Below are 12,785 nucleotides of genomic sequence, written 5' to 3'. Positions count from 1 at the left end.
AGTTCCAGGGGGCCGGAGAGCCTTCCAAAAAAGCGCGAGCTTCCTTAAAGCGCGCCCAAACATCTGGGCGTTGTTCGAATAAAAAAAAACAGCACAACCCTGATACAAAGCGGCGAAATGTCCAAAGAAAACTGACGGCACTCATGTCAGTCACCAGTTCAAAATGCACGGCCCTCGTAGCACAGGTAAAAATGCAAACTGTACAATTTTACTTCACTATGATCTTTTTTCGCGAGCCGATGTCCGTCAAAGTCAACGCCAACCACCTCGAAGGAGTCAGTCTGCGTGGTCGGATCGGGTGAGAGAAGTCCCATCGATTGCTGCACGCCTGTAGCAATGTATCGCCTACACGTCACACACGCACGCACAACAATTTTTACGATCTGACGTCCGCTTTCCAAGTTTTCATTCAGTGATCTTGCGTCGACACTGTGTGATGGGGCATGATTCCCAAGTTCGTGCTGCTGGGCTGTAGAAGAATTGGCTGATGGGGCATATAATTTATGGAATGACCATCGCTTGCTACCTCATCTGCAGCTGGCTCTGCTATTCCCTCGGTCAACACTTGTCACATTTCAGCCTCTTACTCGCCAATGAGGCCCACGGATTCGGCAAGCTACTCGCTGAAAATACGGAGCCATCATTCTGCCATGAAGCGATTGTCCGATAGGTCAACGTTCTGTCTCCTATAGGAAGCTTAACTTCATACCGTCTGTCAGCCATCTTATGTCTATGTTGTACTGTTCTATCAAGTGCATATTTGGGGAGTCTGTCGGCGTGTCAGACACGCCAACACCCCAAACTTCCAGAACAGCATAAAAATGGTCTCCATATTCTGGTCCACCGACGCTCTTAAGACGAATGCTTGGGCACAGTTGATTGTTTTGCACTTCTATACGGTTGGCCCTTGCACCGCCCAGCCAAAGATGGTTTCAATAGCTGTTATTTTGCTGCTCAGTTTCTTAGTTCTGCTGGTCAGGCATTCCCAAAAGCTATCACAACCAATGAGCACGTCGACTGTGGTGTCTTGCTCTATGAGATAATCGCCAATGGGCAGTGATAGTTCCCGCAAGGTCTCCTTTGTTTGCTCGTCAAGGCAAAAATGGCTTGCTCACATATGAATGGCACTTCCAGAGCATTAATTATGCACTCCTCTTTCGAAGAATGCATCCCTTGAAAGAAGACGTACTTCTACTTTGCAGAAATTGTCCTGTTTTTGCTGTCCCCCCAAAACACCGATTGTGAGAACTTCGGTTTCAAGGAGCTTACAATCAAGCTTTCGTGAGCACTTTTCAGTGACAAACGTTCTTTGGCTGCCACGTTCAAAAAAGATCCGAGAAAGTTTGTTTTTGCTCCTTTATCCCATGCTGTGACAGTTGGCATTAATGCCATCTGCGTTGTGCTAACGTCGTCGGCTTCTGATGCGTGCAAGCTTACTTGCTCATTTGTTGTAAGTTTGGGGGTCATGTCTTTTTGGGCGCTAGCCAATGTGGGATTAGACACCGACGTAGCATGTCGGCGACTACACTTTTTGCATGCGACTCTGAACCTGTATTGCTGTGCAATGTGTCCCTTTTTTGTACAGCGGTAGCACTCTCCTTTCGGGGACAAAGTGGCCTTTTTCTGCACGAGTTCCGAATCAGAGTTGCAGTAGCGACTCTCATGATCTGGAGATTCGCGAATCTCGTATACAGAGCCGTAGCCGCAAATCTCGCATCCACACAAAGCCGTAGCGGACGATGTTCGACATCGTCCGCTACGGCTTTGTATGGCTCTGTAAAGAAACGAAACAGAAAAGTAAAGGTAATATACCTACTTGCGCCTTATACCTCTTGTCGCCGTGTCGTCGTTTTGTTCTCGCGCTATAACTATCGTCATCCCGTGCCAACTAGCCCAAGCTGCCGCACTGACAGTGCGAGAGCTGAACTAAGCGTGGAAGACAATGGTCATCTGCTTATCGTATATGCTTCTCCCATAACTACATGTAGTCGATACTAATGTAGAAAAATGTGATTTTTCAGATGTTGTCGCAGTTTGAACAGTTTTGAATTTGCTTTTTTTATAAACATCTAGCTATTTTATTCTGCTTTTATTTAACTATGCTCGATTTTATTGTTTATTGTGCTCGCAACAAGCTAGGCCAGAGGGTGCAGACGACAGCGAAAATCGCAATGCGTGGATCACAATAGTCTTGGTGCCGATCGCGCCTGATCGTGATTAAAAGTGACCGTGTAGCAGCACCTCATTCGGATCGACCCTGATCGCGAATAAAATACCGTGTGACACTGGCATTGAGTATGTTAGACTAAGTTTTAGAAGAAAATTCATTATTAAATATGCGGCACAGCGTATCGCGCAAGATACTAACAATTTCCTTTGTATTTCTTGGTAGTATGGCGTCGTGGCCAGCTGCCTTGTTCCCTGGTAACGTCTTAATAACTTGCCGGATGTCATTCTCCGTCTCGTCACATATAGGTGGGAGGTACTAGCAACCGCTATTGGCGCATTTTACTTGGGCATATGAGCAGAGCATTTAATATCAAGGCTGAGATCAATATAAGTAAAGTAATCGTAAAATTTGTCAGCCACTTCGCATGTTGGCTTATCCGGTGTAATGCCTTTTTGCTACCCATGCAAGTGACGTCTTTAACAATCTGCGATACCTTTTTCGTGTTACCTTCATTTCTTTTTTACTAGGTTGGTAAATTACGCATGTGTTTTTATGGGTGTATAAGACGGATGTGAAGGGCATGAAATAAACAGTTGGAAGTTTAGCGCCTACCTTTCTTGACGTCTGTGTCGTCTTTTTTTCTTTTTTCATATATGCCACGCTAATACAAGCTAAGTCCTTGGTTTAGTGTTTTTTTTTATTTTCTTATCATTGCTACTGACTTGTTTTTGTACAACTTAGAATGATACCTCGAAATACGTGCGGATAAAAAGCATTGAGAGCGAATTGCAACCGAAGCGAGCACCAGGGGTGCAGCCATGTGGCTGGACATCGCCACGCTGGCTTGCGGGCGACAAGCGATCTTTTCTAGTTTTGCAGAAACTCGCGGCGCAACAATCGGCGGCGACGAATGGGCCTCCGCGGCAGCAAATGCTTTCGCTCGATCATCGCTGCCGCTTTTCACTAGAAAATCGTGCGCATGCGGTTGGGCTTGCATGCGCTGCAGGGTAAGGAAAGAACTAACACAGACGACACATTGTGATGCGGATCATTCTGTGTCGTCACTGTTTCTTTTTCTCTCTTTTTTTTTTGCCTAACCCTGCAGCGCATCACAAGCATGAGCTCGTACCAACTAGCCCTTATTGCCGCCTTATTAGGAGGCCTTGCAAGCGCTGCTGCACTTCTTGCGATCGATTGGCCTCTCTGAACGATTGTAGCCAGAACGCTCTTCCTAGGTGTGTGTGCAGGGCCGGGTTAACAGTGTGGAGGGCCCGGTTCGAAAAATATTGGGGGCCCCTCGTCCGGCTCCCTTTCTTTCCCGCTTTGTCATCTGGTCATGCTGAGACTGGACGCTTTTTAGATTTAGCTGCAAATAAAATAATTCATATTTATTTTGAGCCTCTCCGGAGTGTTTAATATCACCTAGGCGTTTTCTTTCTTACAGTGTGTAGTGTGCAGACATTTTTTTTTATCGAAGAATGCGTCATAAGAGCTGTGCTGCCTCGTGAATCGTTGAGCGCGGCAGCGGTGTCATGTCAGCTAGGAGAAGAATGGTGTTCACCTGAGACGCCCGTCGTTGCTATGCTATGCACGGCATTGCGCGTTCAAAAGTGATGATCGATTGAAGACCCCCACCCCAACGCTCAAGCAAGAGTGGTCAGGGTCTGCTGTCGTAGACATTTCCTGTGCACAACCTTTACCAAATGATGGTCTTTTAAGTTTCCCTATATAACCACCAAGCAGGAATGAAGACAGAACGGCAATGCTAGAAGCGAAGAATCAAACAATTACTCCTCCGGAGTCTTTGCATTATCAGGAAGTTCTATACCGTATTTCATGGTGCGTTGTCTACATTATAATGAAAGCATACTATAGCATACTTATGCGTCAGCTTCATACCAATTATTTGCCTTCAGCTCATTAAACAATATTTCAGACAGGAACCACTCTCTATGCGCATTCGCATTGCGTTTTGGACTGTAGCTGCTGAAATACTCGTCAGGCTGTTCTGTGCGTGTGTCCATCCGCTGGATCAGTTACTTCCTTCTACACGATGCAGACTCTCGGGCGAGAAAAAGGTCTTTACCACAGACTGCAGAACTGTGAGCTCACTTCAAAGTTATGCACGTTATGCAACAAACAAACTTTTATAATCATGCATATGGGTTATTTAAATACACAATCTGTTTCTATCCGAGGAATCCAGCAGGAGGTTTGAACTTTCTCAAACAACACACTGAAGTCAGCCATTTTTTCTTGCCCTTGGGGAGATGGAGGCCTGAAATCGGAGGGCCCAGTTCATTCGAACCCTTTGAATCCTTGATGACCTGCCGCTGCGCATGTGTTTTTCATTTTCTCCTTCGTGCACATGCGTTTTTTTTCTCCCTTCTATCATCCATCTCCCCCTTTGTTATCCCTATCTCCCCCCCCCCTCCTCCAGTGCTGAGTAGCCAACCGCATGCTCATATCCGATTAACGCCCGGCATTCCTCTTCATCTCTCCATGATCCCAGGACCACAAGGACCGCGAGTGGAAGTTCGCCCGTTCCAAGCTGTGGATGGGCTACTTCGACGAAGGCTCGACCCTGCCTCCCCCCTTCAACCTCATAATCAGCCCGAAGTCCGTGTGGTACTTCGTTCGCGCACTGCTGCGACTCGGCTGCTTCCTCTGCAAGAGGGCCTTTGCCGCCACGCCACGGCTGCAGCAGGCCGCCAAGGTCACTGTATGTATACTCAGTTAATTCGCACTGCGGGCAAGCAGTTTTCGTGACTTCGTGGAGCCACCAAATTAAGCAGCTCGAAGGCGAAAGCCCTCTTCTGAGTCGACGGAATTCTGCAGTGATCTATGTTGTTCAACGGAACTGGCAGATCGAGCGAGAACGCGCACTCGGATTTTTAAATGATTCTTCTCGAACTTCGGCCACTTTGAGCGCATCTGTCTATCTATATATCTAGCCGCCTACACCTTTTAGCTCTCCTGGCCGTTTCGACAATGGTATCAATACCAATATTGGTATGACACAACATAACTGTATGACGAGCATTCGTGACTAGTCATAACATGAAAATCATGGCGTGCATGCCACGAATGTCATGATTTACATTTCATGGTCTCGCTGCTCTTGCGGTGGTTTCGTTCACAAGGCATTGTAAAACTGGTATGGTATGATATGACTGCATGGCAAACACAAGTGACATACCCTAACATGAAAATCATGACATGCGTGTCGTGTAACAACATGACTACATGCCACGCTTATGGTGCGCTCGCGGTTGGTTCGCTAGCATCACGTATACCAAATTTAGTATTACATGACGTGAATGGATGACGAAGGTATATGACTGGTGAAAACATGATAATCATGATATACGTGTCATGTAACAACATGACTACATGCCACGCTCATGATGCGCTGGTGGCCATTTCACTCGCTTCACATATACCGAATTTGCTATTACGTCACGCCAACGGACGACAAAGGTAAATTACGCGTCCAAACATGATAATCACGACATGCGTGTCATGTACCAACATGACTGCAAGCTACGTTCATGTGCGTTCGCGGCCGTTTCGCTAGCTTCACATATACCAAATTTGGTATAAAGTGATTTAAATAGATGACGAAGGTAAATGACACGTCTAAACATGATGATCATAATATGCGTGTCATGTAAAACATAACTACCTGCCACGCTCATAGCACGCTCGCAGCCGTTTCGCTAGCTCCACATATACCAAATTTGGTATCCCGTGACCGCCGCTGAAAAGACGACGAAGGTAAATGACATGCTCAAACATGATAATCATGACATGAAAGTCGTACGACATCATTTACGTCCGTTTCGTAACGTTTTTCTGATTTTAAAATGACATATAAACCATACTCATTCGTGCTTCAGATACCAATTCCCGCTGTACGTGGGATCTGCCAATATTTTTCTTGCGGCAGCGAGTAAGCACTCTCGGTTCCTAAGCAGTCGACTTGAGATTGATTGATTGATTGATTGATTGATTGATTGATTGATTGATTGATTGATTGATTGATTGAACGTTTATTATCATTTGTGTGAAATGGAAAATCTTTTTTTTTCTTTAGTTAAAGAGAAACACTGAACGACATAGAAGGTTCTGCTTAATACTAGTTATATCTTTGGAGCGTAAGCAGAGTGGTGAATTGAGTTTAAAAAGTGGGAGGAATGATTAGAAAATTATTTGAAATTGCTAATTTGCCACAGAAATGGGGCAAGTGTAACAGAAGTAGAGCAATTCCGACTGCTGGTTCACGAAATATATGGGCGGCAAACGGCAATGCACGAGCCACAGAATTTGAATTCAAATCGTTCATCACGTTCACTGATGAAGTAAACAATGAAGCAACCGGATCACGCAACGTTATCACACCAGAGCTCACCCATACGCTGATGTGGCGTTACGGAAGGTGCGGTGTATGCGAAATAGCCACCGCCGGCTTCTCGAACATCGTTATGTCGTGCGATATTCTGGTATATAGCCTGCCCGCGCTTCGATTTATAAAGAACACTAGTTCAGTAGGAAACAGGGTGGGGCAGTTGCCTGCAAATTTCGCAAGGCTAGATACAACAACCTAATCCTATGCGCTCGGGTGCGAGTGCCCATGCATGTCGGCATAAGACAATTTTCAGGGTCGCCTTCAGTTTTTTTTTTCTTTGTTGAGAGCAGGCCGGCTGAGTATATGCTGACAGTTGCATTTTCTCGTAGCACGACATGGATTCTAGTTTTCTGCGAAATTACACCTTGGAATTTCTCCTTGCAGCCCGAGTCGCACGACCCTGTCTACATCGTAAACGACAAGGCCAACCGGGTACGTATTTGTCCAATGAATGCCTTTCGTTTGTGCGCAGCAGTGTGCTTTCGCCAAATGTGCTCCATGCTATTTCGGCCGCATTTTTTAAGGCTTCGTTTTCAGATAGCAGCATTACAGCTGCGCGAATATATACAGAATGCCCGCTCGTATGTTCTAATGCACAATTCACAAAACAACATTATATATGCCACAATGTTAAGAACTCAAAGGAAGCCCCCTTGTGGGGTGCTGTTGTGCGTGTGTTTGAGCACCACGTCTGGGGATTTTGGAAATGGGACGCTGAAAGAATAATGGTGAAAGGAAATACTAGAAATAGTCTTTTTTTTTTCTTTCCTTCGCGGAAATAATAAAGGCTCGGCTCGTTCTGGGCTTTCGTAGAGCCATGCTTCACTTGGCTATCTGGATATCCAGCTGACTGTCGTCGGCAGGGATGTTTGATTGATATTTGGGGTTTAACGTCCCAAAACTACCACATGGTTATGACAGACGCCGTAGTGGAGGGCTTTGGAAATTTCGACCACCTGGGATTCCTTAACGTGCACCCAAATTTGAGCACATGGACCTACAGCGATTTCGCCTCCATCGAAAATGCAGCTGCCGTAGCCGGGAATCGATCCCATGACATGCGGGGCAGCAGCCGAGTACCTCAGCCACTAGACCAACGCGGTGGGGCGTCAGCAGGAATGTCGTTTGCGTGTAGAATGGCATGAGCCGGTCCACGTAACAAGGTCAACCGTCCCCTCCTTCTTCTAAGGGCTCATGATGTTTTCATCTATGGGCTCTGAAGTTTGCTGCTTACAATTGCAAACTTGCCTTCAAACCAGGCAAAGAGCTATGCCGATGCTCTTAGTAGGCTACCATTGCCAAACGACACCACTGCATTTCCTCACCCTGCTGATATCTTCATGTTGGAGGATTAATATCCATAACTCCTCTCACCAACTGTGGTAGCACGAGCAACAAGGGACGATCCAGTTGGGAGCCTTGTCCTGTCTGTGTTAAAAGGTAACGCGCCTCCAGCGGGACCATAATGGAACCCCTACAATGCCAGAAGTAGTCTTCATGAGGGCTGTCTACTATGGGGATTCAAAGTTGCGATTCTGAGTGGTAACGGCACTCGAGCTAACACGGCCGAATTCACCGGCATCATTTCGGCATCCGCACAAGAAACACCGCACGAGCCCTGTTGCCATGCGGCGTTCGTTCGACGAACAATAAAAAAGTAACAGAAATGAGCTTGTGAGCCTAAACGAGCCGAGACACGTCAGACGCATCTGAACGAGCTCCAGCACCGAACCCCATTTCCTTCTGCATGTAACCACTATCGATTCACTTGTAACATCAAGGCCCCGCCTCCGCTCAGGGGGGCAATGAGGCAAAATTGGCAGTGCACGAGCCAGCAACGCAGGCAACGAGAATCGCCTTTAATGTACGACTCAAACTAATCACAAACATCCTTTTGAATCGGCTCAACATGGCACTAATGCACACAGGAGGACCGAAAACCCGGAACAAACAGTCCCCACAGACTGGTGGTCAATGCAACATACGCAGCGAAACAACGGCAAGATAACCAGCGCGAAACATGACAGCAGGAAATCAAACCCACGCGCAAGTCGCCGTACAATACGAGCCATCGACCATGACCTCCGACATTGCGGGCGCGCGGAATGTTTCTCTCCGGCCGTCCCAATCGCACGGAGAGAGCGTGTTTCTGGAGATGGGCGTGGCCCGCTCTTTTCTCCGCACAGCGGCGCTCTTTTTTTCGGTCAAAAAGGCTGCTGCGCTGTTGGCGAAGCTTCTATGTGGCGAGAAAAAAATGGTTTTGCCCTTTTATATAACTTTGTGTTCATTTGGAAATGTCTAGTCAAGGTGTTCGAAAGGCAAAGTGAACGCTAGGGCGTTTTATTTTCAAATGCGGTTTTAATTTTGCTGTAGATTGGCGCCACCCTTATTAAAGCAGTTCAAATTGCGATGCCTATGCAACAGATCCGCATGTGCTTGAAACTGTACTTCGACGTTCGCGGGCTGTGTAGTGGGGAGGGGGGGGGCACTGACAAAGAAGAAAGAAAAATGGCAGCCCGATTCTTTTTATGCTGCAGTAGTCTACCTCGACGAATACTTGATTTTCTGAAAGACGTTGTTCGGCCACATGTGCAATCCTTTGAGTTGGATGCAGTAGAGATAACTGCAAATGAACACGATACTGATATTTCCATTGTGCTACCAACTCATAATCAAAGTACAGATGACGAAAAAAGGAGACAATGATAACTCAAGAATTCTCACTGTGAAGACGTAGGAAGTAAATGCAAGTCGGCTAATCGTAGCCTTTAAAATATTCCAGCTAAATTACTTATAACATTAATAAGTGTCACGATCAGCGCAATTATTTATCTAGAATGTAAGTGCAATTCGATTGACCACCTGATAAATATCGGTATGCGATAAAATAGTAAAACGATCTCTAACGATAGGAGGGCAATATGATTTAACGACAATAGCTAGCTCAGTCTTCACCCAAATACGCGTCTCCAGTAAGGGGGAATGCGAGAATGCCTCTCTCACAGACGAAATATCTCCTTGCAATGATCTTTGTCGGAAAAATTCAGCAGTTAATATGCTTTTATTCACAAATCGGGCCAAAATAAAAGCAGTAACAGGAAAAAAAAATACTTGCCTTCAGTGCAGTCAGACGACTTGTCGGTGATATTGCACACACGCGAGAAAAAAAAATCATGCGCACGCTGAAATCTCGTGCGTTCTGCTTTCTGCCGTGGTCTCCGTCGCTGGGGAAACCCACACTAAACGCGCCCCCTCGCGGTAGCCGAGCGCGTGAGGCGTTACTCGCTGGTTTTGCTGGGGAGCGCGGCGATTGGGACGGCCGGAGAAAAGCCCGCCGCGTACTCGCTATCTCAGAGGCTTTGCATCGACTCGTGCTAGCCGACGCCCCCGAAGCGGCGTTGTCTTCCCTCTGTAGCACGCACGGAGGAAAGCCTCATCGCGCCTAGCACGACCGACACCGCGACCCATCGCTCGCCTGCCACCGAAATGTCCCGCTGGCGCGTGTCACGCACAAGAAAGGCCACACACAAGAATATACACTCCCTTGAGAGTCATAGTTCACAGAATACTGAAGACAATAATGAACACAATAAAAATACAAGACAGTAAACTAAGAAGCAGTCAATGATTAGTGTACCCAGTTCGTCGGGCGCCACAACACTTCATTATTAATCGCGTGTCCCTGTCGACGCAGTTTGTCAGGCACCACGACACATCACCACTGGTCGCATGTCTTTGTCATAAGTTGCACCGAACGGAGCCTGCGCACACATCACAGAACAATTCATGACCTCTCTTTGTCCCGCCGGTTGCACAGAATGCAACGCGCACGTAGCGTGTGTCGGTATTCATAGCGGACCTTGCCGGCGTTCCATGACTGGTGTCAGCCTTGTGCTTTGTCGCAGGCTAGTAGGCACTGAAGACGCTATGGGTGTTCTGCGAAAGGCAACATTACTACAGCAGGGCAACAACAACAACAAAAAGGCACCGCATCCTGATTGACAAACAACTCATACGCAGGACAGCAATGCCGACGCTAGGGGGCGAAGTGTTTACGCGTTTAAAAAGCTTTGAGGTCACACACGTTTACAGGGCCTGTTACTCGACCATTGTGTTTGTTTTTGAGCAGGTATGCTAACCTAGAAATTCGCTTTGCAATCATGCAGGGGCCATGCCATCGTGGTGCTAGGGAGGCAGCAAACCCGTTTGCTGCATTACAGATTGGGTGCGTATGGCGGAGCACCTCATCGCCGTCCGCGAACACTAGAGGTCGCCTGCCCTTGTTATGTTGGTTGCAATGTTCCAGGCAGGCTAGTTCCTATAGTTCTCCCTGGCTTCCCGCAAAGTTTCGCTCAAGCGGCTCAATCGGCTGCTGACCCGCAGGTCGCGGGATCGAATCCCGGCTGCGGCGGCTGCATTTCCGATGGAGGCGGAAATGATGTAGGCCCATGAGCTCAGATTTGGGTGCACGGTAAAGAACGCCAGGTAGTCGAAATTTCCGGAGCCCTCCACTACGGCGCCTCTCATAATCATGTAGTTTTGGGACGTTAAACCCCACATATCAATCAATCAAATCAACGTCGCGTAGTTACAGCGCGGTGATTCGGAGTCATGGGTGAGCACATGTTCGATGGGGAATTTGAGCTCGCGACCGATTAAAATGGCCGCCGGAGTAAAGCCAGTCGAACGATTCTCTATTGTTTGCGTGGCGAATGCCATTTCCTGTATGCGGGTGTCCCAGTGTCTGCTGGTGGGTTTCACTGACCGGCACAGAGGCTAGGATACCCGCGTACAGAAACCTCAAAACAATGTTGGTGGCTTCCGCTGACCGGCACATTGTTTTAACGTTTCTGTTGACGCGCTTAGTAATGTTGTCCTGAGGGTGGTAAGGTGTCGTTCTTTTGTGGTGTACACCAAGAACTTTGCAAGTGTCCACAAATATTCTACCCGTGAAATATGTGGCGTTGTCTGTTATTAGCTGCTTTGGAAAACAGAAGCGAGTGAATGTCTGCAGCAGGCAATTCCAAATTACATTTGAATCCAGCCGGCGTAACGGGCACAACTCTACTCGTTTCGAAAAAAGGGTCAGTGATTACTAACAAGTATTGACACCCTTTAGCTGATCTGGGGTACGGGCCCATTGCGTCACAGCCAATAATTGCCCATGGGTACCTTCTTTCCACAGATTACATGAGGTCCGGTGGTTTGCCTCCCTTCGGTTTTGTGGTCGGGCAGGTAGGGCTAGTGCGAACGTATGATGCGACGTCCTTCCTCATGTGTGGCTATGTGGCGACGCGACGCAACTTTTCAAAAGTTATCTTGCCATCACTGTGGCCAGCGAGGCGTGTGTCAAGAAAGTACGCCAAGAAACTCTTGTGTAGAGTCCGAGGAATGAAAACGCGGAACGGGGCTCACCATCATGCGTATCAAGCGAGGGCACGTAACACAGCAGCAGGTCATCATCGGCTTGCAGGTGTAGCTGCCATAGGTGTTTGTGGACCGTGTGTTCCCGGTGGCACAGGCCACGGCAAGGCCACTTCATATTTGCTTGCACTGGTCGTCACTTCTCTGAGCGTCAAGAAGCTGCTGGTGCGAGAACAGCGTTTTCCATGCATCTTCAGGCATTGTCACTACCAGGACTTCGGCGCCGGTTTCACCTTCTCCGAACAGTGGCGCTCAGGAAAGCGCGTCAGCCACTTTGTTGCCGGTGCCTTTCTTGTACTCAACTCTGTAATTATATTACTGAAAAGAAAGAGCCCACCGGATCAGACGACCGATGGGTTTTTCAGCTTCGACAGCCATGACAGCGCCTCATGATCGGTTTGAATCGTAAATGAAGCTCCATCCAGGTACATGTCAAACTTCTTCAGCGCAAATACGATAGCGAGACACTCTTTCTCTGTTACGGTGTAGTTCCTAACCACGCCCGAGAGCGTGGCTGGCAAATGCTAGCGGGTAAAGCATCCCCTGATATTGCTGTTTTCTTCTTTAAGCTTTCTTCTTTGAAATCAAACCTTGCCTTAACGTTCGGACATCACTGACACGAGGAAATCGCAGGCCCAGGTACTTTGCGTGCTTCATGCCAGCCAGCCCGGTATCGAAAAGAGCAAGATGATCGCCAGAAGCCATATCTGGTGGCCAGGCATTGACAATGCCATTGCAAATAATGTGAAGAGGTGCACTACGTGCCAGGCTCAACATCAAGTG

The 12,785-nt window shown here is 47.6% G+C and overlaps 1 protein-coding gene across 3 annotated transcripts in view; it reads left to right on the top strand.

Moving 5' to 3' along the window:
- LOC119162586 (transient-receptor-potential-like protein) overlaps positions 1 to 12,785 on the top strand; it is a 94,051-nt gene that overhangs the window by 56,011 nt on the left and 25,255 nt on the right. For 2 of the 3 annotated variants that reach the window (XM_075882263.1, XM_037414816.2), the window contains 2 exons: positions 4,683 to 4,892; positions 6,963 to 7,010. In XM_075882263.1, coding sequence (XP_075738378.1) covers positions 4,683 to 4,892; positions 6,963 to 7,010 — 258 coding nt within the window. The remainder of the gene's footprint in view (positions 1 to 4,682; positions 4,893 to 6,962; positions 7,011 to 12,785) is intronic. The other variant, XM_075882262.1, reaches the window with a different exon arrangement.

This window comes from Rhipicephalus microplus, chromosome 2 (assembly GCF_043290135.1).
Source record: "Rhipicephalus microplus isolate Deutch F79 chromosome 2, USDA_Rmic, whole genome shotgun sequence".
Classification (NCBI taxonomy): Eukaryota; Metazoa; Arthropoda; class Arachnida; order Ixodida; family Ixodidae; genus Rhipicephalus; species Rhipicephalus microplus.
Note: the sequence above shows the minus strand (reverse complement) of the source record. Positions and strands in the feature narration are given on the sequence as shown.